At 43.4% G+C, this 27,490-nt stretch overlaps 1 protein-coding gene and 1 long non-coding RNA gene across 11 annotated transcripts in view; one reads left to right on the top strand and one right to left on the bottom strand.

Annotated features, from left to right (window-relative positions):
* Nucleotides 1-27,490, bottom strand: part of CLYBL (citramalyl-CoA lyase) — a 283,074-nt gene that overhangs the window by 4,139 nt on the left and 251,445 nt on the right. For 4 of the 9 annotated variants that reach the window (XM_025441101.3, XM_035704422.2, XM_035704421.2 and 1 more), the window contains one exon: nucleotides 22,873-24,099. In XM_025441101.3, the coding sequence (XP_025296886.1) occupies nucleotides 24,004-24,099 (96 nt within the window). In that variant the 3' untranslated portion in view covers nucleotides 22,873-24,003. Of the gene's footprint in view, nucleotides 1-4,368; nucleotides 7,373-7,448; nucleotides 18,222-22,872; nucleotides 24,100-27,490 lie in introns of those variants that run through there. The other 5 variants (XM_025441103.3, XM_025441107.3, XM_025441105.3 and 2 more) reach the window with 4 other exon arrangements.
* The window catches only part of LOC112655903 (uncharacterized), a 92,890-nt gene that overhangs the window by 33,540 nt on the left and 31,860 nt on the right, over nucleotides 1-27,490 (top strand). The window contains exon 2 of one of the 2 annotated variants that reach the window (XR_003133947.3): nucleotides 19,645-19,889. This is a non-coding gene — a long non-coding RNA (uncharacterized LOC112655903). Of the gene's footprint in view, nucleotides 1-19,394; nucleotides 19,890-27,490 lie in introns of those variants that run through there. The other variant, XR_007405076.1, reaches the window with a different exon arrangement.

Genomic DNA, 27,490 nt, shown 5'->3' with positions numbered 1-27,490 from the left:
GCGCAGTGGTTTGGCGGCTGCCTTTGGCCCAGGGCGCGATCCTGGAGACCCGGGATCGAATCCCACATCGGGCTCCCGGTGCATGGAGCCTGCTTCTCCCTCTGCCTGTGTCTCTGCCTCTCTCTCTCTCTCTCTGTGACTATCATAAATAAATAAAAAATTAAAAAAAAAAAGGTAACTGTTTTCAGGGTACTCTGTGTTAGTCAGGACCCAAGAGACTTTGCCTGCCTTGTTTATTATGTCTGAGTTTGAATTTGGTTCTACATGGATTCTATGTAAGATTTTATTTTATTTTTTAAAGATTTTATTTATTTATTCACGAGAGAGACACAGAGAGAGAGGCAGAGACAGACACAGGCAGAGGGAGAAGCAGGCTCCATGCAGGGAGCCGGACGTGGGACTCGATCCCGGGTCTCCAGGATCAGGCCCTGGGCTGAAGGCGGCACTAAACTGCTGAGCCACCCTGGCTGCCCTTCTATGTAAAATTTTAATGCCTGCTTTCATGGATTCTTTCTAAAGAAAGAATTCCTCTTTTGAGGAATATTTGGAATGAAGCTGGGAGCCATTTATCTGGCATAGAGATTCTTCCAGACACTTCTGGACAAGACAGAGCTACTATAGGAAAGGGGCAGATGCAAGGAATCAGCAAAAGGAATCTCCCAGGAAAGGGAGGTATGAGCTGGTCTCATTTACTACCATGTGGCCAGCAAGGCAAATTCCCAGATGTGGGAGCCAGGGAGCATTTCTGAAAGGGAATAGTACAATGGCATTTTCTTTCCTGTCAAAGTACACAAGGGCAGATTGTGCCATAGATGGCCAGATCCACGCCACACTTCTTTCTAGAAAATTAAGGCCATGGAAATGATGAAAGAGATGCAGAAAGCAAAGGTGGTGGATGCGATAAAAGTGAAGAAAGAGTTTAGGGGCACCTGTTTGGCTGTCAGTGGAACATGAGATTCTTGATCTCAGGGTCATAAGTTCGAGCCCCCATATTGATGTGGCGCTTACTTTCAAAAAAAAAAAAAAAGCAAAAAAAGCGAAGAGTTTATGTAATGCTTCCCAACTTGTTAAACACTGTGGCACACAGAGAAAATAATATTTTTATAGCAACTGGGCAGCTCTTGGCCAGCCATTCCTGGCCCTGTCTGGACTTAAAGACCCAGGCACACATCTGTAACCTGTTCTTGCATGTTGATTGAGGAAACCCTGGTCTAGTGAACATCATGAATGTACAGTGACAAGACAGAGGTCTTGGAGCCCTTTGAGAATCTGATTAAAGTTATGTGTCCTCTCCCTAGAAACACTGTGCATGTACATGCATATAGAATTTTGCCCACAATTTCCAGAGATTCATAGAATTGCTCAAGTCCACTTCTGAAACTCAGGATGAGAACTCTCACTTTAGATAATTAATCAAAGAAAGAGTGTTGATGAAGAAATAAAGGCAAAGGATAAATTCAGCCACTTGGATCAAAAATCCATCTAAAGAACGACAGAATCACAGACTCTTAGGGTTTTCAAAGACCTTTTCTATAAAGCTCTGGCTTTGGAAAAGGTTCAAAGGCTGGGGATACCAAGCAGAAAATATCCAGGCCAAGTAATTAGATTCAAACAATTGAGCACATTGCAATGGTTGAGCAGATTGCTTAGCCCCACGTTGTCTACTTTTTAAAGGTATTGATGTTAACTTGGTCAGGATGATGATTGGTAAATGGTCAGTTCATTGGCACAGATTTAGTTTCCGAATCCCTTCCTTCCCAACATTTTTAAGGGGAACGTTCTCTGATTTATGTGACGGAATGGGGAGGTTGTGATGGAGTATGCCCTTGCATGGACTTCTAAGTTTGACAGAGGCTTCTGGGGCACTTCTTCCTTAGGGCTCTGCTGCTTGATTCATAATCAGTCATTCTGATTAACTCAGCCTTACTTGCCCAAATAAGCCCATATGTACCCTCAGAGCACCTAGAGAGGGAAGACGATGGGTACCCAAAACAAGATCACTTAGAGCTAAATGCCTTACTAATTATTTCTGAAACAAAAAAGCTGGATCTCAAAAGACTAAGTGGTGAGTAAGGGATGGAGCAGCAGTGTTACCTTGAATAATGTATGACTTCTGTTAGTTTACTCTCAGGTCTCACATCACTTGAAAGTTGTCTCTTTGTAAAATACAGCCTAGAGGGAAATTTTGCCAGTGTCGTGCTCTGGTGAGTTAATATGCATTTAAACAGTTTTATAACAGATTATTTACCAACGGGAACAGAATGCCTTGGCACGGGATGCATTTGAGAGAGCTGTCCTAGTGGGCTAGCTAATTCCATATTTCAAAATAATTTCCACATTACCTCCTGCTTCTCGTAGGTTCTCTCAAACTCTTCCCTCTACTGGTGAAATGAAAGAAATGACAAGTAGGTAAGATTATGTTGCCCTCTGGTGTCAGCCAACCCAAAAGAAAGACTAGAACTCAGGAAGGGCACGAGAAGTAGAGGGACGATAGAAAGAAGACACTCCATACCAGGGGAAAGGTGGAGACTTGGAGAGGGAAAAAGGGAGATGAGCATGGTACTGGATTCTTTTTACTGGTAAATGATGGGATTTCAACTCCCCCTTGGCTGAGGAGAGTTGATACCTCCATGGCTATTTGTCTAATAAATCTGGTGCCTCTGTGATTTGTGATGAAGAGTAGGTTCATGGAGGCATGGGGCTTGGCCTTTCTCTTTGGGGGACTAATAGGGAAAAGAACTGGGTGATGACCAACCATCACAATGGCAGATCCCTACCTGAGAACTCACCTCTTCCTTGAGATGGAGAGGTACTAGAGATTTCCATTCTTTTTAGGGATTCTATCAGTAATCCCCAAGGCAGGCAGGGCCTCACTGTCTAGCCTTTTAGCATATGCCTGGACTTGAGGGCCTTGTTGGGGGAGGGGAAGCAACTACTACTGGCTCCTGGAGCTCCTTCTCACCCCAGCTCCTCCCCTCTTGACATATTACCAAGCTTTGCCCACTCTTTGGCTATGGTTGCCAGAGCACTTGAGCAGGGTATGATTGGCTTGTCCAGCCTATTAAATCTTGACTCATTTTCGAATGTGTCTATCCTGTCATTGACTTTTGGTGTCCTAGAGAGGGACTGGCATTATGTCTTCTTGTTGCAAGCTGTGAAAAAGTCAGTGGAATATTGTTAATTTTTTTTTTTTTTTTACAGAAACAACTTTTGTCTTTAAGAATAAATGGAAGCCTAGAGCAAAAATGTGGGTTAAGTTTGGGCAGATCACGAATTTCATCTTTGGTCAAGACTAGAGGGGATAACAGAACCATGGAAAGGAATCCTTCCAGTAGCAGAGCCCTATGGGGAACAAGGAGAGGGCCAGGATCTGTAGTTAACTGGAAAGAGGTAGGAGTTAAGGCAAAAGAGAAAAGTGAAGTTGGGAGAAGGAGGTGCCATCAGATGCAAGTTCCTGTTGTAGATTCTCTTGGTTTCTTCAAATCTTAGTTCAAAAGACAGTAAAGTTGGGACTTCTGATGTATTCCTCAGGCTGGCACAACTCTTGAGTGAAGGAGGATTAATAGTTTAGCTCCTAGCACCTGGTAAGTTCAGGACATATTATCGAATGGATGGGTGTGATATTGCAACTTATTTTATTATTGGTTTTCAAATAGAAGGCATGTGTATGGATGGAAGTAATAAGAGAAAAAGGGAAAACAGATAACTCCTCCCCACCCTCACCCACTATGTTCATGTAAGAAACTCAGGTTAGAGCTATTTAGAGTTGTGGAAACCATGAAAGACTGAGAATTACAAGAGAAGTCCAGAGGGAGAAAAATAAACAGTGGAATAATTTTCAAAATTAGCTAACTTATGGATTTGTAAGTTACTTTAATTTGTTTAGTGGTTATGCAATTGAAACAAAAGTCTGCATAATTACTAGTAGTTTCCTCAAATTCTATTCTACAGGCAAGGTAATACACTGGGGATTGGGTCAGCTACCCCGCTGGGCACTTCCTGTTTCTTACCCTCCACATATTTTTCCTAAAGGTGAGACGGCTTAATGAATAAGAATACCTAGCATTGGCTTTTTGGGCAAGGAAACTGCAAAAGGACACTTGAACCCAATGTGATGATGTGATGTGATGTGATGTGATGTGATGTGATGTGATGTGATGTGATGTGTGATCCTACCCATTTTACACAGGTGCCTTCCAGGAAGTCTATGCTTTTGAACTTCAGGTCTCCAGTACGCATCCACCTCAAGCCACTTACCTTGCATTTGCTCCCTCAGAGCACATAGCTTAGCTTATTCTACTTTAGCCCTGGCTTTGCCCGTAACCTTAGTGCTCTTTTCTCAAAAAAGATTTGGTGAGATTTATTAAATTCAGACTTAAGAAGTTGGTTAATTTTATTTGTCAAAACATGAGATATACCACTATGGATCAATCATTTTGTGAAACCTTTCTCCACCCTGTACCCCTCCTCCATCCCCGCGCCCCATCTTTCTTTGTAAGTCAAAGCAATTTTGTATCACCCAAGCAACAAAGTGATTTAAGAAATGAAAGAGAGGGACAATCTATTCTAATGGTTAAGAGGCAATAAAAAATATTTATGTGTGGCTGGCTGATGTTGACTTTTGGAGAGCGTACGTACGCTTGTAAACTCAAAGCTGGGGAAAATGAAAGATGAAAAGCCAGCCCTTGGGGTTCTAATTCTGAACACAGATCTTCTTAGGAAAAAAAAAAGTCATTGTTTTGGTTTCAGATTCTGCATTTGTCAAGCGAAGCTATTAGCGTGGACCCCTCTCTCAGCACTTCTGGGCAGTGTTCTAGCTGATTGTCATAAAGTTGATTCTCAGACCTGGGCTCAGAAGTTGGCAGTGCTGGGCAAGGGGCTGGGGCCATGCTGGCAGTCTCCTGGGGCTCACACAGGTGGGGGTAGGGTGGGTTGTTGAATTTGAATTCTTCCTGGGCCTCATCTTTTTCTTTTATCTTCCTTGTCTCTCATAATAACACCCTTGTGAAGCCAAACATTTTAAAAATTAGATAGCAGATGGTTATATATGCTTGTCTCCTTGTGCTGACATCTTGCACCTTGCCCAACCCTACCTGCAGCCCACTGTTGGGTGTGCAGGAGATTTAGGGCCGATGGGTTGGATTGTAATCTGTGTGCACCCCAGCTGATGAATCCATGGTAAAGCTTTGCTCTGTAATATTTGTAAGGAAAATGCAATGTTTGCACAATAAAGCTCTCCAGATTTTTTAAGCCGTAGGAGTGAGGCCAGTTTACAATCAATGATAACAGGTTTCCTGTGCTGCCATTACCACAAATAGTATCTTATTTCAGCAAAATGGTGGCAGTCAGCAGGAGGTCCAACAATGCAGATTTTAATCAGAAAATTTAATTTTATATACAATTCACAGTTTGTGCATGGTGAGAAATGTTTCTCACTGCATGAACTTTCAGGACTCGGCTCTGAGCAAAAGGAGTTTCAATTTATGTAACGCCTTTTTCAGCAAACAATACCCCAAAGCACTTCCTGGTAATATATGGCTCGTGCTGCTTGGGAAGCTACTGCAGCAGTCTTTCTTAAAATTACCCGAGATATTTATTTGGAGCAATTAAAAGAAGCACTGTGTTCCACACAAATCCGTTTTTAATGTAGACATTAAATTGGCGCCCTTTCAACACCGACTCTCTTTGAGAGCATCACTGCACTGTACTCTCTCTGCCCTTGTAAGGCAACTTTCCGCTTGGGCTCATTTCATTTTCCAAGTTAACTTGTCAACTCTCAAGAGAGAAGTCTATGATGGAAATGTTGACAGGGCCTTTACATGAAGGGCTCTGGGTTTGGAGGTGTCAAATCGCAGGCCAGGCCCAGGAAGTGGTGGATGCAGGGAGGAGAGAAGGGTCACTTGGCTATCCCGCAGATGACCCAGAGATGCCAGGCCTTGACTAATTTGCTGCTCTTGAACATGGGTTGGGGCTAAGGGTGCCAGGCTGCTTTCTCTGGAAGGCCAGTGGGACCTGCTCCTCTCTGTGAGGGTGGGGGGATATTACACACATATTGGTAAGAGCAGGCAAAGACAGTCAGAGAGAGGAGGCAGAGTCAGAGCAGGAAAGCAGAGCGGAGAGGCAGAGGCAGCGGGAGAAGACTGCGGCTAAGCTTCTCAGGGCACAATGCTCCCATCTGCGGAAGGGGCAGGAACTCATAACTGAGTCATCCATACCAAGATCCAGTGGGAGGAAGTAAGGGGAGTGCTTCCAGAAATGGAAAGTCTTAGGTGAGTCAGCGCTGCATTCAGAGGAGCAGGAGGAGGCAGACAGGTGGGTCACCATCGGCCTGGTCTTGCCCCTGGTCCCTGCCTGAAGAAGACACCCTCTCGGCTTACTGGAGCCAAGTGCCCTCTCTGTTGATCCTTAGTAGGGTCAGTGAGTCCTTGCATGCACCTTGGTGATCCCCTCACTCCCACTCCCCATCCCCAAGCTGCTGCCCCCACCTCTGCCCCTCCCCCCAGCCACTGTGGTGGAGCCTGTATGACCTTGAGTTCATGATGGACTATTAATCCTGTGTTGGGGGGAGCCGGTAGCAGTGGCTTAAACAGGAGCATCCCAGCCTTGTTTTAGGTTATGCTGGGACCCTGGGGATGAAGTCACGAAGGCACTGGGCCTGGCTGGAGGGAATACAAAGCAGGGCTTAGCAATAATGGGACCTGCCATTTACTGGGAGCCTCCTCCAGTATTCCAGCCAGATCTATTTATATGCATTATCCTATTTAATCTTTGCAACAGTTGAGAGAGGGAGAGATCCTATTTTCCTAGGAAGAATCGGATTCTGAGGCTCAGAGAAGTTAAGTAACTTGCTTAGCTGAGGTCACAGAATTAGCCATCAGCCATGGACCCACAAGGGAGGGCAGAATGGGACCCACTCCATTAGTGTTTTTTCAGGAGTGGGGTCTGGCAGGGCATTTTGGGAGCTGGGCTTCAGTCATGGGAGCAGGCGGTTCACCATGCGACTGTGGACCCAGTGGGAAGGACAACCCTGAGGCCAACCATAAGGATAGGGGTTAGGCCAGAGATCCAGTAGGCCTTGGTTAGTAGTCAATACTAACCTAACTGTCCTTTTTGGACAATAATTTGGACCCTGAATCTAGACCCCGTTGGAAAGGATACTGAGGTTGATTAGCAGTCTCTGTCCTGGACTAGGTAGAAGGGAGTAGTGGTTGTTTAGAACGAATTTGCAGTCCTGGTTTAGGTATCTTGGCTTGGAGAATTTTTTCCATTCTGCCAAATGCTTATTTTCCACAAGCGGATAGGAATCTCACTTCTCCTTCCCTTCTTAAGCTTAGCCCACAGCTTTGGAGTTGCATTTGGTTGTATGTTTTATCTGGGGAGAATATCAGGCATGCACAAAGAAAAAGCCAAAAAGTTCTTAGAGTTTAAAATTCAAAGAATACAGGAAAGATTTTTTTCACATATATTTATCATAATACTTAGTATGAGCTTGGCACTATCTTGAGTATTTTACAGGTATTAACCCAAGTATTTCTCATAACAACCTTGTAAGGTAAGTCTCAGTATTATCCCCATTTTACAAGTGGAATGATTAAAGCCCAGAGAGGTTAAGCATCTTGTCCAAGGCCACACAGCTTTGTGAACTCAAGCAGTCTGATGTCAGAGTTGTCTGTATGATGAAATCACGGCATGCTGCCTCTCTGCAGTGTACATATTTCCATTTTGCTTTCCATGTGGTTTTGGGCTTTTTATGCTTCATGCTTGCTTTCTGGACCAGACTGTGAAGGAAGGGGTTATGTTTTGCTGTGTATACCTGAAATAGGAGGAGCTCCTATTTGGAGCTCCATGAATACTGATGATCAGTGGTATGATTTTAGGAATCTATCACTGCATTTGAATCATTCTCCATTTGTAGGTCTGGTTCTGCCACCAGAGTGAGCTGCTAAGAGTGGGACCCTGAGTTACACACATTTTTATATCCATGGCATCTAACACAATAGAGAGGAGAACATCTTTCATTTGATTCACTAATCTATTACCTCATTCATTCAACAAAAAATTATTTTTTATATGTGTATCTTTTTTGTTGGAGTTCGATTTGCCAACATATAGTGTAACACCCAGTGCTCATTCTGTCAAGTGCCCCCCTCAGTGCCCGTCACCCAGTCACTCCATCCGTCTGCCCACCTCCCCTTCCACTATCTCTTGTTTGTTTCCCAGAGTTAGGAGTCTCTCATGGTTTGTCACCCTCTCTGATTTTTCCCACTAATTTTCTCTCCTTTCCCCTATAATCCCTTTCACTATTTTTTATATTCCCTGTATGAGTGAAACCGTATGATTGTCCTTCTCCGATTGACTTACTTCACTCAGCATAATACCCTCCAGTTCCATCCACGTCAAAGCAAATGGGGGTATTCGTCCTTTCTGATGACTGAGTAATATTCTATTGTAGCAAAAATTGCACCTTGGATAAACCTCATTGGCTACGATACCGCCACTGTGCAAAGCTTATTCTATTGTATATACAGACCACATCTTCTTTATCCATTCATCTTTTGATGGACACCGAGGCTCCTTCCACAATTTGGCTATTGTGGACATTGCTGCTATAAACACTGGGGTGCAGGTGTCTCGGTCTTTCACCACATCTGTATCTCTGGGGTAAATAAATACCCAGCAATGCAATTGCTAGGTCGTAGGGCAGGTCTATTTTGAACTCTTTGAGGAACCTCCACACAGTTTTCCAGAGTGGCTGTACCAGTTCACATTCCCACCAACAGTGCAAGAGGGTTCCCCTTTCTCCACATCCTCTCCAACATTTGTTATTTCCTGCCTTATTAATTTTCACCATTCTCACTTGTGTGAGGTGGTATCTCATTGTGGTTTTGATTTGTATTTCCCTGATGGCCAGTGATGTGGAGAATTTTCTCATGTGCTTGTTGGCCATGTATATGTCTTTGGTGAAATTTCTGCTCATGTCTTCTGCTCATTTCATGATTGGGTTATTTGTTTCTTTGCTGTTGAGTTTAATAAGTTCTTTATAGATCTTGGATACTGGACAGCCTGGGTGGCTCAGCAGTTTAGCGCCGCCTTTATCCTAGCATGTGATCCTGGATACCCGGGATCAAGTCCCATGTTGGGCTCCCTGCATGGAGCCTGCTTGTCCCTCTGCCTGTGTCTGTGCCTCTCTTTCTCTCTCTCTGTTTCTAATGAATAAATAAATAAAATCTTAAAAAAAAAAAAGATCTTGGATACTAGCTCTTTATCTGATATGTCATTTGCAAATATCTTCTCCCATTCTGTAGGCTGTCTTTTAGTTTCAACAGAAATTTATTAAGGGCCAGCAAGCACCATGCTGGATGCCAGGAATGAACAAACAGATAACCCTTCTGTCTCTGTGGATTAATTCCTACCTCACAAGAGTATGTGTAGAAAAATGATGTTGACATTTTTTAAATGGGACATATTTGTCTAAAAAAAGGCCACCAAAAAACCCCCCAAAATGAAAAAAAAAACCAATGCAGTTACTTGTCATTGCAACTTATCAATTCCTTCCTTATTATAGCATGAGATGAAATAAAGTTGTGAACAGTTATTTTCTTCCAATTTTACTTACCAAAAGCACTGGTTGCCTATGTTAATCGGATCTAATACTTACAGTTAAGAGAAAGCCCTTTTGGTGTAGAGCTGATGGAAGAATTATCAGGCTCCCACAATGCGAGGTAGGGCTGTTTCTTCCCCTTTTGTTATATGAAAAGCTTCAAGCATTAGTAAGTGATGACAGATAGTACACTTGGCTTCTGGTATTTCTTTGAAGGCCTGCCTGTAGCGTGCTGCTTGGAAGCAGGAATGATTCCACAAATGGTCAGGAAGCCACCTCCTCTAAACCGCCCTTCACACCAGGTCCAGGTGTGTAAACAGAGCAGATGGGCTCTCTGCCCTGGAAGGAGAGCTGGAGTGGAGTATTACAGTTTTCAGAATCACTTCTTCTACCTCTGAGGCAGTATCTCAAAAATTCCCTCAAACTGCTTTTCTCTTTCTCGGAGGCTGCTAATTGCATCAGAGATCCTTCCTTATAGAGAAGGAAGAGTGTCATCCCAAGACCTCACTGGGAGTCGGTGCCAGAGTGGGGACTGGGACTTGTGTACTTTCTTGCAAATCTTGAGTGGCCTTCCACCGCCCAGCACAGCTGAGCCTGTCCTCCCTGTGATGAGAAGTGGCCATGGTGGCCAAGTCAGAAGGAGTCCCTGCCTAGAGTCCTGGCAGCAGCATGTCTCCAATCATGTGAAGACAACCTGCTAGGGCCTCTCTTTTCAGGGTCTTCTCAGTATGATCATATAATGATCAAAAGCAGTGTTTCAGTAGATTTGTATTTGTAATTAGCCCCAACTTGGTTTTTAAAATTTTGATATATTTTAATATTTTATTTTTTAAACATTTTATTTATTTATCCATGAGAGACACACAGAAAGAGGCAGAGACACAGGCAGAGGGAGAAGCAGGCTCCTCAGAGGGAGCCGGATGTGGGACTGGATCCCAGGACCCCAGGATCACAACCTGAGCTAAAGGCAGATGCTCAACCACTGAGCTACCCAGGTGCCCCAGTTCTTTATATGTCTTACCTCATCTAAGTTTCCTATCAATCTATGAGATAGCTACTAGTATTACCCCTTTTCACAGATAATAAAACCGAGGCACAGAGAAGTGAGTACCAGCAGTAGATAATAAGCGGAAGAGCCCGGCAGTCTATCTCCAGACTCTGCATATGAAGCTTGGTATTTGTTTTTGACCTTAGCTTTATATTAAGAGCATTTTCTTATTTTCTTCAGAAACACCAGCTTTCAGGGCTGCTAATATTCCATCCAAGAAATGTTCCATGGTTTACTTAACCACAGCTCAGTAATTTAAATGATATAATTGTAAATCAAGTAGTCTTAGTGAATGAGGCTTTTTCTACATTTAGGATCACAAAATTTCCTTAGGATAAATCCTCAGATCCAGGTTTAAAAGGTACAAGAAGATGATGACAAGTCCATTGGTATACACTGCCCAAAACTTTCCAGGAGGACTGGACTCACACTGCCACCAGCCATGTGAGTGTCGGCCTCAGAGGTTACCACTCATAAAATGATTAATTTGATAGGCAAAAACATATTGCCTTCAGCAGTTCTCCTTGCCCTGAAAAATTTTTAATCTTTTTATAAACATTCGTTTTTATGGTTACATGAGAATTTACCTGTAAGATACTTGTAAGTTTCTTCCTTTTTTTTTTTTTCAGACCTCGAGCTAGGTTCTTAGTGCATCTGCATATTTGTTATAAGGGATAATAAAGAGTAATTAGAACGGAATGGGGATGGGGAAAACCAGAATAAGAAAGGTCTCAACAGCCCATCCTGCTTTCACTCCTGACAAAACTCCTGGACCATAGAGGACATAGGACCATCTCTAGGATTGCCCTCTTAGCCGTCATGAACGCAGTGCCATCACTTAGCATAGGCACATAATAGGAGCTCAATAAATCCCCTCTGGAGGAGCGAATCAATAAACTGTTCTATCTCAGTCGGCCACATGTTAACCTACTCTCTCCTAGCAACTCTATCCCTTGAATCACTGCACCTCAGTGTCCCCTTTGGTTAAAAAAAAAAAAAAAAAAAAAAGGTTTGCATCTGTGATCCCAGGTCCTGGCCTTATTAGGATCCTAGAGTAGTGGCCAACCAGAGGTCTTTTAGCCCAAAGCAAATAACTGAGATCAAAGTCTCCTGGATCTCTCCCGGGAGGTCCTTGCCTGAGAGAACCAGGACCTCAACTCAAAAAAGACTGGGCTCTCCCCTTGCCTTTGTGACCTGTGAGCTTGCTGTCTCTGATGGGAAAAGAGGAGAAGGAGGCAGATTTGGGGGAGTGTAAAAGGTGAGGGAGATGATGTTCTTGGGGGAGGCCAGTAAGGGTGACTGTTTACAAAGATGGCTCAAAAGTCTGCTGAGTCCCAGGCTGAGGCTTCTTACTATAAGGAGCTCTTTTGCTCAGCATGGCCTCTCTTGTTCTCTCGGGGCCTTCAGAGCCTTCAGAGCCTTCAGAGCCCCGATGGCTGAGCTCACTCCTGCCTTTGGGGGGGAATGTGGGGACTCACTCACTCAAGATGAGTTGTTGTTTGACATCCCTGACTCCATTTCTATAAAAACTGTACAATGTAAAATTCAGGTGTTTTGAGATCTTCAGATGATACTGGGACAAATACTGCTTTCTGCTTGAACGTTTTAAATGCATGTAAAAAAACCCCTACAGAATATTAGTCATGAAGTATGACGCTGCCACTGAAGAGTTCAAACTTTTAAGTACAATGTATAGGAGGGTAACCATCCATATAAATGTGCCATATTTTAAAAATTAAGTGTGAGACATTTTAAGACTATGATTATACTAACCTTTTCTGTGAATCAGTCAGGGATGTGAATGTGTAAACATTAGAAAGTACCATCACATGGGAAGAATCAATCAACTATTTTATAATTAATGTGACCCTAAACTGAATTATGGAAATTTACTTGTTACTTACTTGTAAGTAAGTTTGCTTCTAAAGGTTAGCCTGGCTAGGAGTTCCCAAAGTATGTTACAGCATAATTAGACTCAGATCCCTAATGTAAAAGGCATATTTAATCTTTCAGAGTTTTGCTTGGTTGTTTTTGTTTGTATCTGAAAAATGACAGGTCAGACCAGCGCCTGATTTAATGAGTCTCAGTGGGGCCCAGACATTGGTATTTATTAAATGCCCACCAGGTAATTCTAATGTGTAGAGTTAAGAACCATTGGCCTAGGTGATCTCTAGAGTCCTTCTATGGCACCTAAATGCTGTGATTTTTCTAATTTAAAATTTAAATCAAAATCAATCAGAAAATCAGGTTCATTTCATAGAGCATTCTGCTTAAAAACATCTTTCCAAATTCAGAGGTCTCAGAAATCCTAAAATGAAATTTATTTCATAACTAGCCCAACTCCAACCCCATTAAGGTATTTTGGTCAGATTTTATGAATTTTGAAAATTTATGTTTGCCCTGCATTTCAACACTCCTAACTGAGTTTTAAGGGAATTACCCCCCTCCCCAAATTATTTTTCCCCTTTGATGGTCAAGATGTGGTCAAAGTGTTTGATTTGGAAATCAAAAGGACCCAATGAAGTGAACAAGGGGTAGTGGAAGGGGAAGTGGGCAGGGGGATGGGGTGACTGGGTGACGGGCACTGAGGGGGTCACTTAACGGGATGAGCACTGGGTGATATGCTATATGTTGGCAAATTGAACTCCAATAATAATAATAGAAAAGGGACCCAATAAAATGTTTGTGGACAAAGGTATGGGAGAAATGAAGATATTGAATCTTTGCTGTTAGCTTGGGATGACAACTCCCTATGCGTGAGTGTGTGTTTGCACATGAGCGTCTGCTGGGATCGGGAGGAGCAGTTGATATGCGTGAGGGGATCTCATAGACACGAAAAGGACAGATGATGGCACACTGCAGCCATGGGGCCAGCATGCTACTGATTTCAAAGCAACGTCTACCTAGGAACTGTTCTTATTGAAGACTCGTTCCCAGAACCATCAACTTTTTAAAATGAGTTCAGCTGGGGATGATTTTTATTTTGTTATTATAAAGCCCAGGCATCCACACTGAAGGCTCAAATAACCACATCCTTACTTGTGGACTCACAAGTGTATCTGTGGCAGAGATGCGAGGTTGAAACTCTCTGTGAATAAGTCAGGAAACAGATCCAAGTTTGGTATTTAGATTAGAAATACAAGTGAAAGAAGTAATATTACCATCAGAAATGTGCATTTCTAAAGATTCATTTGAAAGTTTTGAAAAAAAGTAAAGCTCATGCCCTGGGGCTTCTGGGAGTATGTACAAAATACAATAATTAAATTAAGTCCAGCAGTTAAAATTCCTCATAAAAAGAAAAAGCTGGAGCGCTTCCCAATGGGGAATGGTTGACTTAAAAGGAAGGTTTTACTCCGTGGCCTGAAGGTCAACAAACTGGGACTCTGTGGGAATGTATAAAATTTCTTAAAGGGTTCTTCGGTCTTTGCTTTGTTGAAAGAAAATAAAAGAGTAAAAAGGGACAAGTTTTGAAAATTCAAAAAATGGAGGTGCAGTCCTAAAATCATCACAATTTTTATAAATGCAGCACTGGAGGCTATGAAATCATGCTCTTTTCTGAGTACTAATCTAACACATATGCTCTCTGAGAAGGAAGGAAAAAGGCCAATGGCTCCGTTTGAACAAACCATTTTAAAATGTGCTCGTTTTCAGAGGCAGTGCATGCAAATTTATGGCCCATTCATTTGCTCCTTACTTTGGAAATATTTACCTTAAATATTCTCATAAATATATTCCGCAATTTAAAGTTCCTTAGACGACACAAAGGCTAATTGATTTTTTTAAAGGCTTTTACAAAACATAGTTGTAAAAAATGATTGGGGGGGGGCGTCACACCTTTAGTTATGTAAAATGGAATGTTTATCATAATTTGAAAATATCTGTTTTTGTAAATAATCACTTATTGCTACCTGTCTAGTAATGCTCCCCCTCGCCCTGCTCTGGCCCCAAAAGGAATACGGTTAAGAACAGGACAGAAATCAAATTTTATATCCTTGAACATTGTTACTTATAAGTAACATAAATTTCAGGCTGCATATCAAATAATTTCTAGTAAAACATAAAGAACCAGTAATCAATTTGCAGGATCCTCATCTTTATCGCATAAATAGAATCTGAATGTTGCCTTTGCATTAAGACAACATGATCAAATGCAGGATATTAGGAATAGCAGTTTTGGCAGCGATATTTAATTTACTGAATAATTAGCAGTCTCATTGGCATTTCTACTTTGATTCCCAAAGTACAATATTAGCTGTCCTCTGCACTCGGGTTCTCTGCAGTAAGATGGGCTAATAAACTTACTGTGCCAAGTTCATAGTAAATGAAGGACTATGGAGCCTCCTGCACACAATTTAAGATGTTAGATTTACTTCCAAAATGTGGACACAGAATTAGGAAAAAAAAAATTTTTTTTTTACCCCATTTCATTTTCTTTCCTACATTTGTTGGTTTTGCATCTGGAATTGCAAGGGGAGGAAGGAAAGGGAGACTCTAAGGAAGAGGGGAGTGGGAGTGGACACAGGCCAACAGTAGGTACAGGGATGAGAGAGGAGACAGAGAAAGAAGGCCATGGAGGGAGCCGGGAGGCTGGAGCCAAGGGGAATCCCAGAGAGCTTAAATAGCTCTGTCCTGGAGGTCTTCAGACTGCTCCTTCATCCCTCCACTGGTATTCCTTTCTTTAGACCACCCAAGACATTCTCTAGCCATTCAGACCAGACCTCAGTGGGCAGGCATGGGAAATATTTAACCTAGGAGGTGATCCAGGCCTACAGGAGCCAGGGGCCATCAGGATGGCGTTTGCCTGGTGATGGAGCTTCCTGACTGCGTTTGAGGACTAGTTGTTTCAGTTGTGATGAGCTCAAATATCTCTGCTGGGTCAGGCCCTGTGTCTGAGGGAGGGAGTTATTGAAAAAGATGATTCAGGGGCCACTGGCTGGCTCAGTCAGTGAACCGTTGATTCTTGATCTTGGGGTTGTGAGTTCAAGCCCCATGTTGGGTGTGGAGCCCACATTAAAAAAAAATGAAAAAGAGGTTTCAGCTATTTTTCTCATTGTTTCAAAAAACTTATTTGGAGCTTCCTTAGTGGGGAACTTAATGTAAAACCAGAAATCTGGTTTTAGGAGAGGAGTTCTTGGGTGTGGAGCTATGTGGTTTACGGTTTAATTTTGAGACATTAGTCGTAGTCTTGGTTTTGCCAGCTGTGTGACCTTGAGCAAGTCCGCTAGAAGGGCCAGTATTTGCACAACTCCATTTTTTTTCCTATGTGAATGGAGCCCCCTTCAGCCAGGAATCGGTACTGTATAATCTTTGGGAGCTTCCAAAATCAGGGTGGTTGGACAGAATGAAAACATGAATTGGTAGTCAGAATAGCTCTATAGCGGGAGAAATTTCCATAGTCTGGGAATGGGACTAGGAAGTTCTGAACAACAACAACAACAACAACAGAGCCACAAAGCTCCCCTAGAATGTGCGTGGCTGTTGGGAGTGCGCTGCCATGCCCAGCATGTCCTGGGATTGGTCCCACCAATATGTTCTCCTGTGAGAACATATCCTTCACCTGCCAATAAAAGTAAATGAGAAAATGGGGTTCACTTAATAGAAATTCATTATCCAGCCAGTTTGCTGCTGGGGGTGTTTCCCATCCTGGACTACAGCACAGGTTCAGCACTGGGATGGAAATTATTTGGCCTTTCTGAATGCCTGCTGTGCACCAATCGTGGTGTTAGTACTTTTCAAAAAGTACTATATTTATTCATTTGGTTTTTTTTATTTATTTGACATTCATTCTTTTTTAAAGATTCTTTTTTTAAATCGTGGTAAAATCTACACATCACCGGATGCAGGCTGACATGAGAAGGTTGAGACCCTGGTCAGCTGTCTGCATCTGAGGCAGATGCTGAAGGAGGAGGAGCTGACAGCTGGAGGCTGTCTGCTTACCTCACTGTCCCTGGCTGGCCGAGCCAGCGAGTGGGAGCGGTGGAAGGGGGACCCCGGAGGTGCATTTTGGTGCCCACTGCCTCCTCATAGCAACTCTTTGAGTTAGGTATTATTATTCTAGCTGAAGAAACTGATACTCATTTATTCTCTCTAAATGTAACACAATCTGGTCATCAGAAATGACCAGGATTAGAACCTAAGTGTCTGATCGAGGAAAAACTGTTCCTAATTTGAATGAATGCACTTGTCGCAAACTCTTGCTGGGGGTGAGAGATGAGCAGGAACGCATGGCAATGTCCAGTATTCAGGGCATCCACACTCTTCTTTGGGGGTGGGGGACACACACACAACAAGTACTACAGCAGCCATCTGATCCAGTGCAATAGAAGGACTGGGGGAGGGACAGCAAGTCGTCTGTGGGAAGCTGGGGAGATCTCACAGACTGACCTTCAAGGAATGTCTGGAAGAATGGTTAGGAGTTTGTTGGGTGTGCCAGAGAGGAAGAGGTTGCAGCTTATGCACAGGCTTTGCAAAAGAGGGTCAGTAGCTGCAGCGAGTTGAAGACCAGGGCCCCTTGACAGAGGTGATGCGGCACTAGTGTGGAAATGCTGGTGGAGCTCCCAGCAATGGGAGCTCCCTCCAGCCAGATTGGGAGAGGTCTCACAGAGCTCCCCAGAAGTTGCTGCATGATTCCAATCCCTGGAAATCCGCTGGAGGAAACGGGTGTGTTCCTTTCCTCGTTTGGGTGCTCAGGTTATTAAGACAGTTTTCCCAGAGAATCTAAGCCAGAAATTCATGTTAGTTTTTATGTTCTTCCTTCCATGGACCTCAAAAGAGCCAATTAAAAAAAAAAGCCACAAGCCTAGAATGTATAGTCTTCTGAAGAAACTCTCCACCACAAGGCTATCTGAAATGGAATGTTCATTTTTCTCTTGATTATTTTCTGGTCTGAATAACTAAGGCAATTTGTGCATTGTTTAAAAACAAAGCAGAACCCGGCCAGACCAGCTATCTGGCATTGTGTAGACCAAAAAATCCAGTTTCTTGTCACTGAATATCTCCGTTTAGCTAGACGTTTTAACATCACAAAATGTAGTTGGTATTTGGTCTCTCTTTGTTTTTCACAAGATTTGAGTTTTCAGTATATCAACTCTCTTATAACATGTAATAAAGGGAATCTTAAAAATTCCTTCCAGGGCTTAGACTAATCTCTGGGACCAGTTTTCTAGATGTTTACATGTTGCACACACAGTGTGAGAAATTGATTTTGACCAGTGGAGAAGTCTAAGGACCGAGGACTCCCTTGGTCGATAGGCACAGGTGATCCGAGGGTGCGTTTTCTATCCTTTCTGATAAATAGAAAGCTTGGTCTTTGACTTAGGGTTCAGCATTTAAACCAAAGGAACTTCCTTGGTTCCTGAACAAGAGCCCATACTGGAGGACGGCACCTCCATTTGGTCAAATTCTATCCTAAACCTGAGCACGGCTTTCCAATTCCCTGTGTAAAGTCAAGGGGAGAATGGGACGAGATCGAGTGTTTGTTCTGATAAGTCTGACTGGCTGTTTACAAACTGACTTCACTCTTCAGACTTCAGGCAGGACTCCCAGCTTCAGGACTGCAGCCTGGCCGAGCATCTAGAGACCAAAAGAGGAGGGCAGAAGGAGATAAAACAGATGAAAAAAGTGGCTGGTTTTCCAAGCATATGGTGTATAGTTTTTCAAATGTTTTAAATTCTTAATCCGCACCTCTCTTGTTACTATCACTACTGTAGTCAATGGCACTTTTTGTTTCCGCATTTGACATTATTTTACGCCTTTGCTCTTCCTTTGACTTCACACAAGAGCATTTTAATTTTGAAAGAAAAGTGCATCCGGAACCAGTCCTATGACTTTCATACAAGCTAGCTGTTTGGCACCGGGTCAGGCTCAACAGATGTTTGTTGAATGAATAAACGAATGAATGAAAGGATTCTCTCAAAAAAGTGCAGAGGAATCTTTACTTTCAGAAAAGTTTTGTTTTTAAACTCGGGATTATCACTCATAGTATCTATCCTCTATGGATTTCAGAGGGAGATTGGCAAAGTTGGTTTTGAGTCTTTTGAAGAAACTCAACCAAAAACCAATCTAAAATGGAATGCTCGTTTTTCTCTTGATTCTAATACGGTGTTTGAATATCGTGGGAAATCCAGTCCAGTGACTGAGTGCGGGGGGTGGGATCCGATTCCTCCGAAGGTCCCTCCGGCCAGGGATCCAGATCTGAGCCCGGCAGCCGAAGGGCGCGCGCGGGGCTCTGGTCAAGGCGAGCTGGGCCCAGGGGGCGCGCCGGGCGCTTGCAGGGTCCCCAGGGCTGGGCCTTGCGCGCTGCCAGTGCCGGAGGGACCTAGGGGCCGGCGGGTCCCCAGGGCGGGCGCGAGGGCCCCGCGCAGGTGTCGGGCCTGCGCGCAGGGTGCGCCAGGGGTGCTGGGGGCCTGGGAGACCCGAGAGAGACGTTATTGTTACACTGTAACGAGTCTGATTAACATGCTCCTGACACTTTCCCTTAGTTTCCCGAGCTCCTAGCAACAGCTCACAAAGGCGCGGGATTGTCCCGGGCTCCGCGGGGACACGGGGCAGCCTTTGATCTGCCACCATTACAGCCGGGCTGCGCGACAGGCTCGCGGGCTCCGGGGGCCCACGGGTGCGCGGCCCCGGCCCACCGGGCTCTCCCGGCCCCGGCCGCCCCCGCGGGGTAGGGACGGCGCGCGCGGTGCCTCGGGGGCCGCCGAGCTCCGCGCCCCGGGGCCCCCTTGCGCCGCCGGCCGCCCTGCGTCCTCGGGGAGCGGCGGGGACGCGGCCTTGCGCCGGGCCCGGGGGCGCACGTCCTTCCGACGGGGCGCGCGGCCCGGGCTCGCCGAGCCCTTCTGTCGGAAGAAGCAGCAACCGGCAACGCCGAGCCGTTTGCTTACGAACAAAATTCAAAAAAAAAAAAAAAAAAAAGGAAGGGCGAGAGCGAGACATCTCGTCTTTTACAAGACTTGTAAACATTTTTTTTTTTTTTTAAATAAAAAAAATTCTGCAGGCTTCAGACCGCTTAGCTGGAACCGGGTCGGATCGACAGCAAACCATCGCAAAAGGCGCTAACGACGCTTTTGGTTCCTTCCCACCCATCACTTTCTTTATGTCGTTGGCAATTCTTACCGATTCGGAAAGAAATATGCTGCCAAATAATTGCTGGAATGTAAACAAACTACCACGACCAACAGCCACAATCGCCCGTCACAGGAGAGCAAAGAGCTGCCCAGTACCACGGCGCAAGCTTTTCAGGTACTAAGTTAGGTATTTTAAAGTTAATTATTTGCCATTTTGTTCGCTCGGTTAGCCCCCGCCCCCGACTTAAAATAAAGCGCGGAAAGGAAGATTAAAGTTTTAACATTTAAATGCTGAGCTCTGCTAATGACTTTCCTCCACTTTCCCCTCAATTACAATGCAGTGTCCCCGAGCCTGGGGCACAAACTCTTCAGTGACCCACCGGTTCGGTGCCCCTCGCCCGCATTAATATGCACGAGATCCTGCTGGTAATCTTATAACCTGTTTTGTACCATCAATTGCCTTCCAAGGACTAGAGGTACAAATAAAAAACAAAACGGACATTTAGCCTTCCAAGATGAATGCAAACCTTAAAACCAGAATGTCCTTCAAATTAAAAAGCCATGTACTCCTCTTTATCCTCTTAAGACGTCCTTAGAAAATATAACCTCTCCAGTGTAAGGTCAGTTTCCCAAACTCGGGCAGAACTATTAGGGGTTCATGTGTTAATGATCGTAACAGGTATATTTTAGAAAAGGAAACAAAACAAAACAAAACAAAACAAAACCCAACAACCTACATGGTCTATTCCATGTGCCCAGAAATACATGGCAAGCTACGAGCTACTTTCAAATTCAAAGAGGCTGTGGTGAAGTCTTGAGGAAGCTTTTCCCAGCCTGTCCCTGGAGGAGAGGACCTAAGGGCAGCCCGCGGTTCAATACTTGGAAATCTGAAGGGAACTGCACCCAGATGCCCGAGAAATTCCCAACTTGTGCTCACAGACAGTGCCTGACTCCGCTGGACTTTCCCCTGCACCATTTCAATAAAACATGATTGTATTGATATAATCCTCTATACATTAAAATGAGGTTGTCACAGATTGTCATTAAGATCTCAGTAAAACAATGAAGACATTATTGGGCACCCCCCCTCAGGCAAGGTATTAGGGGAATAAAACAATCTACACCACACGGGTCCTATTGAGATTAATGAAAAAATTATGCAAAAAAAATCTCAATTTCATTTTCCCGTGACAGGGCTTTGCATACATAGAGTCAGCCCTGCCCTGCACCTGATGATTTATTAAACTAATCTACAGTGATCACCACTGATGTTCTCAACTCAATCTTGTCCTGGCTCATTTTCTAAGTAATTGTTTCTCATTAGTTCTGATAATGTTTTAATAGTGTTACCCATAATTTAGCCCCCAAGAATTAATAACAAGGGGGTGATATGGCAAAGCAGCTTGTGATGAGCTACACAAAATATAAACAGGTATGGTTTTTAATTAATCAGATTGCTGCAAGTTCCTCTTCTTGTAGGCCATTGCTAGCTGGAGGAATTCCCCAGGATCTCTGACTCTAACTTAAACCCTCTTCTGGGGCCCTCCTTAGGGTTTTTTGCTCAGAGTACGATGTTGGTCCGCATTTTTGGCTCTAGTGGGTCTTCGTCTCATGATATTACCATAATTGGGAACACTGGGTTGTGAGAAAGAAGATAAATGCAACATTTAGGTGTCAGATCAAAGGGTGTGGTGACCAGTCAGTCCCACGTTGTAAGGTATCTAGGAACCCATGGGTCTGTTGGTAATGGGGGTGGGGAGTCCTAGCCACATCCAGGCTCTCAGCACCCAGAGACAGTGCTGAGGGTCTGTTTTTCCTGAGGTCCCAATGCCTTCACCCCAGAATCTGAGGTGCCCTCAGAGGGAGGGCTTAGCTCTCAGTGGGCCCTTGGCCTGAGGACGTTCACATGTAGGGTTAGGGGGTTTCCTATGTAACTGGGGTAGAGAGTATAATGTCTGGGCTTTCATCCTGTCAAATCAACTGGTTATCTGCACCAACATACAAGAATAGGAAGGGCAGTTGGGTTGAAGTGGGGGCTGATGTAGGGAAGTATGAAGGAAGGCTTTCATTTTCTTTTTTTGTTTAAGACAGGTCCTGCATGGGTTAGTTCTACAGGTGAGGAGGAGGTGTGTGTATGGGACAGGTCAGGATGAGAGGAGGCCTCCCTTTGCCTTCTGCCTTCTGCGGAGTCCTCCTGTGTCTCTGTGCTCTGAGTAAAGGGGTCCGAACCAGGTCTATGATCCTGAACTACCCTGGTACACACATGGCTGCCAGCCCACACTGGCATAGCTGCAAGAGTGGTGGTGGTGGTGGTGCTGTAACTGCTGACTGCTGCCCCAAATGGCTGGAGGCCAGTTTTCTCCCACTTTGGCTAAGGTGTCATCCTCCTCCTGCTGGTGGCTCCTTGTGAGGATGGAGCGAGCACCTACCTTCCTTTCCAGCTAACTCAGTGGCAGCACAGGATGACCTAGGTGAAGGGTGACAATGCTCTCATGAGGGACTGAAGAGAGGGGTGCACAGAAGAAAGGAGACCCACTGCCCAAGGCAGCCTAGGACCCCGGCTTAGCATGTCCCATCCCAGTCTCCTCAGATCCCAAGTTTGGGATTATTAGTTGGTGTTTCAAGAATGTGTCCCCCTGCAAAAAACTTTCCTGCCTAGATCCAGTTCCTTCCGGATGCCAGTTAGAAATGAATCATCCCTTTTCTTCCTGCCTAGATTCAGTTCCTTCCGGATGCCAGTTAGAAATGAATCATCCCTTTTCTTCAGTGCACTGCATGCGTGGGTGTTGCAGGACGGTGTGTGGGCTTCTCCCACTCTGCTTGGGTTCCATGGCGCCCTTCCTTGTATATAACCTTCAACTCTACTTCCAACTCTAGGCTTCCTGTAGGAACTGGAAGAGGCAGGGACAAAGTGGACCCCTGAATGGGTTGTACAGTAGAGGCCATGGAGGAAATAAACAACAAGGGTATAGGAGGAGGTGAAAAATGAAAATAAAAAAACAACTGTTTTCTATTTACAAATTTAAATAAACAGAACAGCCTTCCCTGCAGTGTTTGTCTAAGAGTAGCAGCTTTGCTGCTGTGTAGGTCATGAAAAGGTTGGTGTAGAGTTTAAAACTTCCCATTCTGTTAATTTCTTAAAGAACAGTCATCCAGAGTCTCAACACAAAAGCTCATGATTTAATGAGGAGCAGAAACAAAATCTCTGATTGTTGGTGTTTCAAATTTCATTGGCGTCCTCTGGCAAACACAAGTTGATCCTTCCCAGCTTCAATACCCTTTAGCCTTCAGTATAAGAGCACATGCTGAATAGGGAAGAATGGCTGGTTGTTATGTTTATTTACCCTTACTACAAGCTGGGTTAACCTCTTCAAAACAGCTTTACTAAGCCCGTTAACCATACCGCCCATATGACCTGCAGCAGCATCTCTAATGTGATGCAAATCTCGCAGGGGACCATATGCACCAGCTCTGCTGCATTGTGTCTTCTTAGAGTCTACAAGTTTATTGCTGAGGGGGCCCTGTCCTGGCCATACATTTACAGGGGGGAAGTGGCCTCAATGGCAAACAGTTAAATGGGGAAATTAAGGGAGAGAATGGATGGTCTTGTGTTTCTGCACATTTTTTTTTTTTTTAATTGCTGGTATCTGTTGACCCATAGCCTTCACCCAGGATGAGGGCTTTCAGAGTTCTCACCTAGCAGTTCAAATGTAGGGATGTTTCATTTTGGGAGGTGGAGGTTAAAAGTAATCAGTTTTGAAGATTTATTTTTAGAAGCCATCTGTATGAACAAAAATGATAACTTTTTCTATGTCATCTCTCGTTTTATCAGATTTCTAGTGAAATAAACACAACCCCTTCACTTAACTACCATTTTTTAAGATTGGCCTTAAAATTATTTATAGTGTGGAGTAGAACAATGTGGGAAACATCTAATGTGAGAAATGTGAAGGGAGAAATATTCGGGAAAGATCTGTTTCATTAAAGTCCTAACAGCCCCTCAGCCCATCTCTCTTCACTATTTTATCTCCCTGTGAAATCATTAAGTGCATATTTGTAACACATTAATGAGCAGTAAAATCATAAGCTTGGAATCAAAAAGAAGGAAGTTCATTTTTAAAGGAATAACTGGCCAGTGAGATAATAAAAAAAATTGGATTAACATGAACTGTAAATGGGAAAAAGGTTCCGATCTGGCATACTAACAAGTTGCCTTGAGTATTATGGTTTGTCTTTAAGAAACCCACTGTATATGTTCAGCCCACCTGATGAGAGTTTCATTTAACAGATCATTTTTCCTTGATGGATGTGGCAAGCGTAACAATGTTCTGGGCTTGCTTCAGTAATGGCATGTCGATCATACTCCCTCGGAAAGTAAAGGCTCCCTGGAAAACAGAGAATACAAACTTCCTAAAAGAATGTTCAGAAATTATAGGCTTCCTTTCTGTGCACACTTGTACAACAAAAACACTTTAGATTCTACCTGAATTATATTGACTTCCCTACCCAACTTTTGAAAAAACCAAAGTAAATTACAGGGGTAAGATTTCTTTTTTCCTCCTCAAAAGGGGAAAAAAACCCCCAACCCTCCAGCATTTTAATGGAGGGGAAAAGCATCATACACAAGGCATTTGAAACTGTTCATTTAACTCTTGAAATCAAGCAGAACACAACTATGGAAGGAAAATGCAAATACTTCCTTATATAGCTTTCAAAATATTACACGGAACTTTAAAAATAGTAATATGCTCTGGTAACCAACTGATTGTTGTTTGAAAAAATAGCTGTATGATCAGGTTAATGGCAAATGCTTCCTTCTTGTAACATAATTGAGGGGTAACACTATCATGCGATGAGAAAATGTAAGGTAGGATTGTACTCAATAAAAATAAAAATAAAAAGGGATCCCTCTGGTGATACAGAAGTGCAGAAGAGGACTAGAATGACAAGGGACATGAGCCTATAAAAAAGAAGTCACAGGTCTGTTGAATGGTGAGTCTGGAAAGAATTTCTGAGATCTCCTGGTTTATCACCATTTTACAGATATATTTTCTTTTCAATTTCTGCAAATACCAAATTCAATGTGTCATGTGATCCAAGTTCTGTTCTAGATGAGGAATCTGAGTCCTAGAGTAGCTGTGATTTTTCCAAGATCACGTGACTAGGAAAAGTTAGAGCTGGAGCTAACACTTGGGTATCAGAACCTCAAGCCTTGATCAGAGACTCCTATATTAAGGTAACAAGGTAATGTCTTTACTGCATCAGAAAAAGAAAAATTAATTGGACAGAAGGCAGTATGCCCAGAATCTGAAGTTAATGTCTGGTTATTTACATTCTTTTAATCACTCCTTCTTGCCGTTTACAATCACAGCTCTTCATATTTCTCCTTCCTTCCACGTAACACGTGGCAAGGATAATAGTGGGTGGGAGCAATCATAATCCTTGCTGGTGGTCCATCTGCATACACTGCCGTCCATTTCTGATTTCACAAGTATCACCTCTTGACAGTCTATATTGTCATCACTCAAAAGTTCTGGGATGGGTCTCCTGGTCTTTCTGAAAACCCTTACCTCCCACAATTACAAGAGTTACACATAGAATGGAGATTTTTAAAAGTGGCAGGGAATCCTTAGCAATGACTTTGGAATTTATTTTTCAATTAAGAGATTTAAAAGCCACTGGGATTAGAGTACCAGTAGTACTCAGCCTTACAATCTGATTCATAAGAGCACCTGTGCTGGCCTAACATCCTATACCTGAATTCATTTTCCAACCCTCTCATTTTTACTATTTATATCTCTAGATTGACTTTTGCCTAATTTCATTCAGCCTAGAGCAAATTTTGGTGATCTCTGTGACCATGATGAATTTTATGAATTCAGTTAGAGAAGTTCCAAGGATATTCCATGGGTTAGCATAGCGTGTGAAATCAGGGTGTGGGACTCACGCTGTTTTACAAGGCAATAGTCTAGTTTTCTTATTGGAGTAAATGATGAAGACCAAAGGCCTCTTGGTTATCCGCCCACCAAGTGGATTATGCCCCTGTAAAACAGCACATCTGTCCTGCTAAGGTTTAAATAATAGGCTGGAGAGAAGAAATTAGAATAGATGCACACAAAATCAAAATGATGCACAGACAATCAAAATTACGGCCTTGGGTTTATGCCATGTTTCCCAAATCTGCTTTGGGTTCCATGTGCACATCAAAGATGCAAAATATTTCATAAAGATCATTTCTTTCTTTTACAGTAGCAGATTTTGCTTGGCCTCCTTCATTAAGCTTAAGCTGCAAAAACAAAATTAAACATTTTTGTCTCCATCTCTGCAATTGAGGATCTTAGTGTTAGGAATTCAACTGCCTAATCCTCCTGCTTTCACATATTGACCTGTAATATGGTTGGGTTTTTAAACATAAGGATCTACATGTGAAATGTGAATGGGTCTGTTGCTCAGGATTTGGAAAAATGCAGTTTGTCAAAAGTTACTTGAATTTGTGGGGAGAGATTGAAACAGTCCTTAATTAATGATTAGAAATAAGTTTCCATTTTTAAAAAGATTTTATTTATTTATTCATGAGAGACACAGAAAGAGAGGTAGAGACATAGGCAGAGGGAGAAGCACGCTCCTCGAGGGAAGCCCGACATGAGACTCAATAGGGGGACACCGGAACCACACCCTGAGCCAAAGGCAGAAGCTCAACCACTGAGCCACCCAGGTGTCCCAATAAATTTCCATTTTACAGCCCAATGCTTTCCTGAAAAACTGGCTTACCATTTCAAAAAGTATAGAGAACCTCCATCAGCTTGAAGATTCAGTCTATAATTTGGTTTAAAATGCCTTTAAATAGTAACTTATTCATAGTTAACTACCTTAACAACCAGAACCATGACAATAATAATAACTGTAATTTTTTGAGCAGTTGCTAGATCACGGACTGCGCCGGATACTTGACATACTTTATTTCATGTAATGCTCTTAACAACAGTGTGAGGTAGATGCTATTATGCAACCCCATTAAAATTTTCTTTAAAAAATTCTCTTTAATTGTGGCAAAAACACATAAAATTTATCACCTTAACCATTTTTTAAATAAATTTTTATTTATTTATGATAGTCACAGAGAGAGAGAGAGAGAGGCAGAGACACAGGCAGAGGGAGAAGCAGGCTCCATGCCGGGAGCCCAACGTGGGATTCGATCCCGGGTCTCCAGGATCACGCCCTGGGCCAAAGGCAGGCGCCAAACCGCTGCGCCACCCAGGGATCCCGCACCTTAACCATTTTTAAATGTACATCTTAGTAATGTTAGGTGTATTTGCATTGTTGTACAAAAGATCTCCAGAAAGTTTTCATCCTGCAGAGCTGAAACTCTGTACCCATGAAACAAGTTACTCCACATCCTCTCTCCAGAAGCCCCTGGCAGCCATCATTCTTATTGTGTATCTAATTTGTACATATATCCCCATTTTATAACTGAGGGGGCTGGGCTTAAGAAACTTCTATATGTCTGCCCTGTAGCTACTGAGTACAGAACTGGGATGAAAGCTAGCTCTAGCTGATCTAGAGTGTGCTCCAGGCTTACACTGTAGGCTCACAGACTGAGAAATGTTCTCAACCAGATCAGAATCATCTAAGGGGGATGGTAGGGGATGTGGCTTGTTAAAATGCACATACAGTCCCATCCTACAGGATCTGATGCAGAAGGTTGGGGGTGGAGGGTTGTCAGCAATCATCTCATGATTCTAAAGCCAATATTCAAGTTGGAAAAGTTCTGTGTGT

The sequence above is a fragment of the Canis lupus genome, chromosome 22, assembly GCF_003254725.2.
Source record: "Canis lupus dingo isolate Sandy chromosome 22, ASM325472v2, whole genome shotgun sequence".
NCBI lineage: Eukaryota > Metazoa > Chordata > Mammalia > Carnivora > Canidae > Canis > Canis lupus.
Note: the sequence above shows the minus strand (reverse complement) of the source record. Positions and strands in the feature narration are given on the sequence as shown.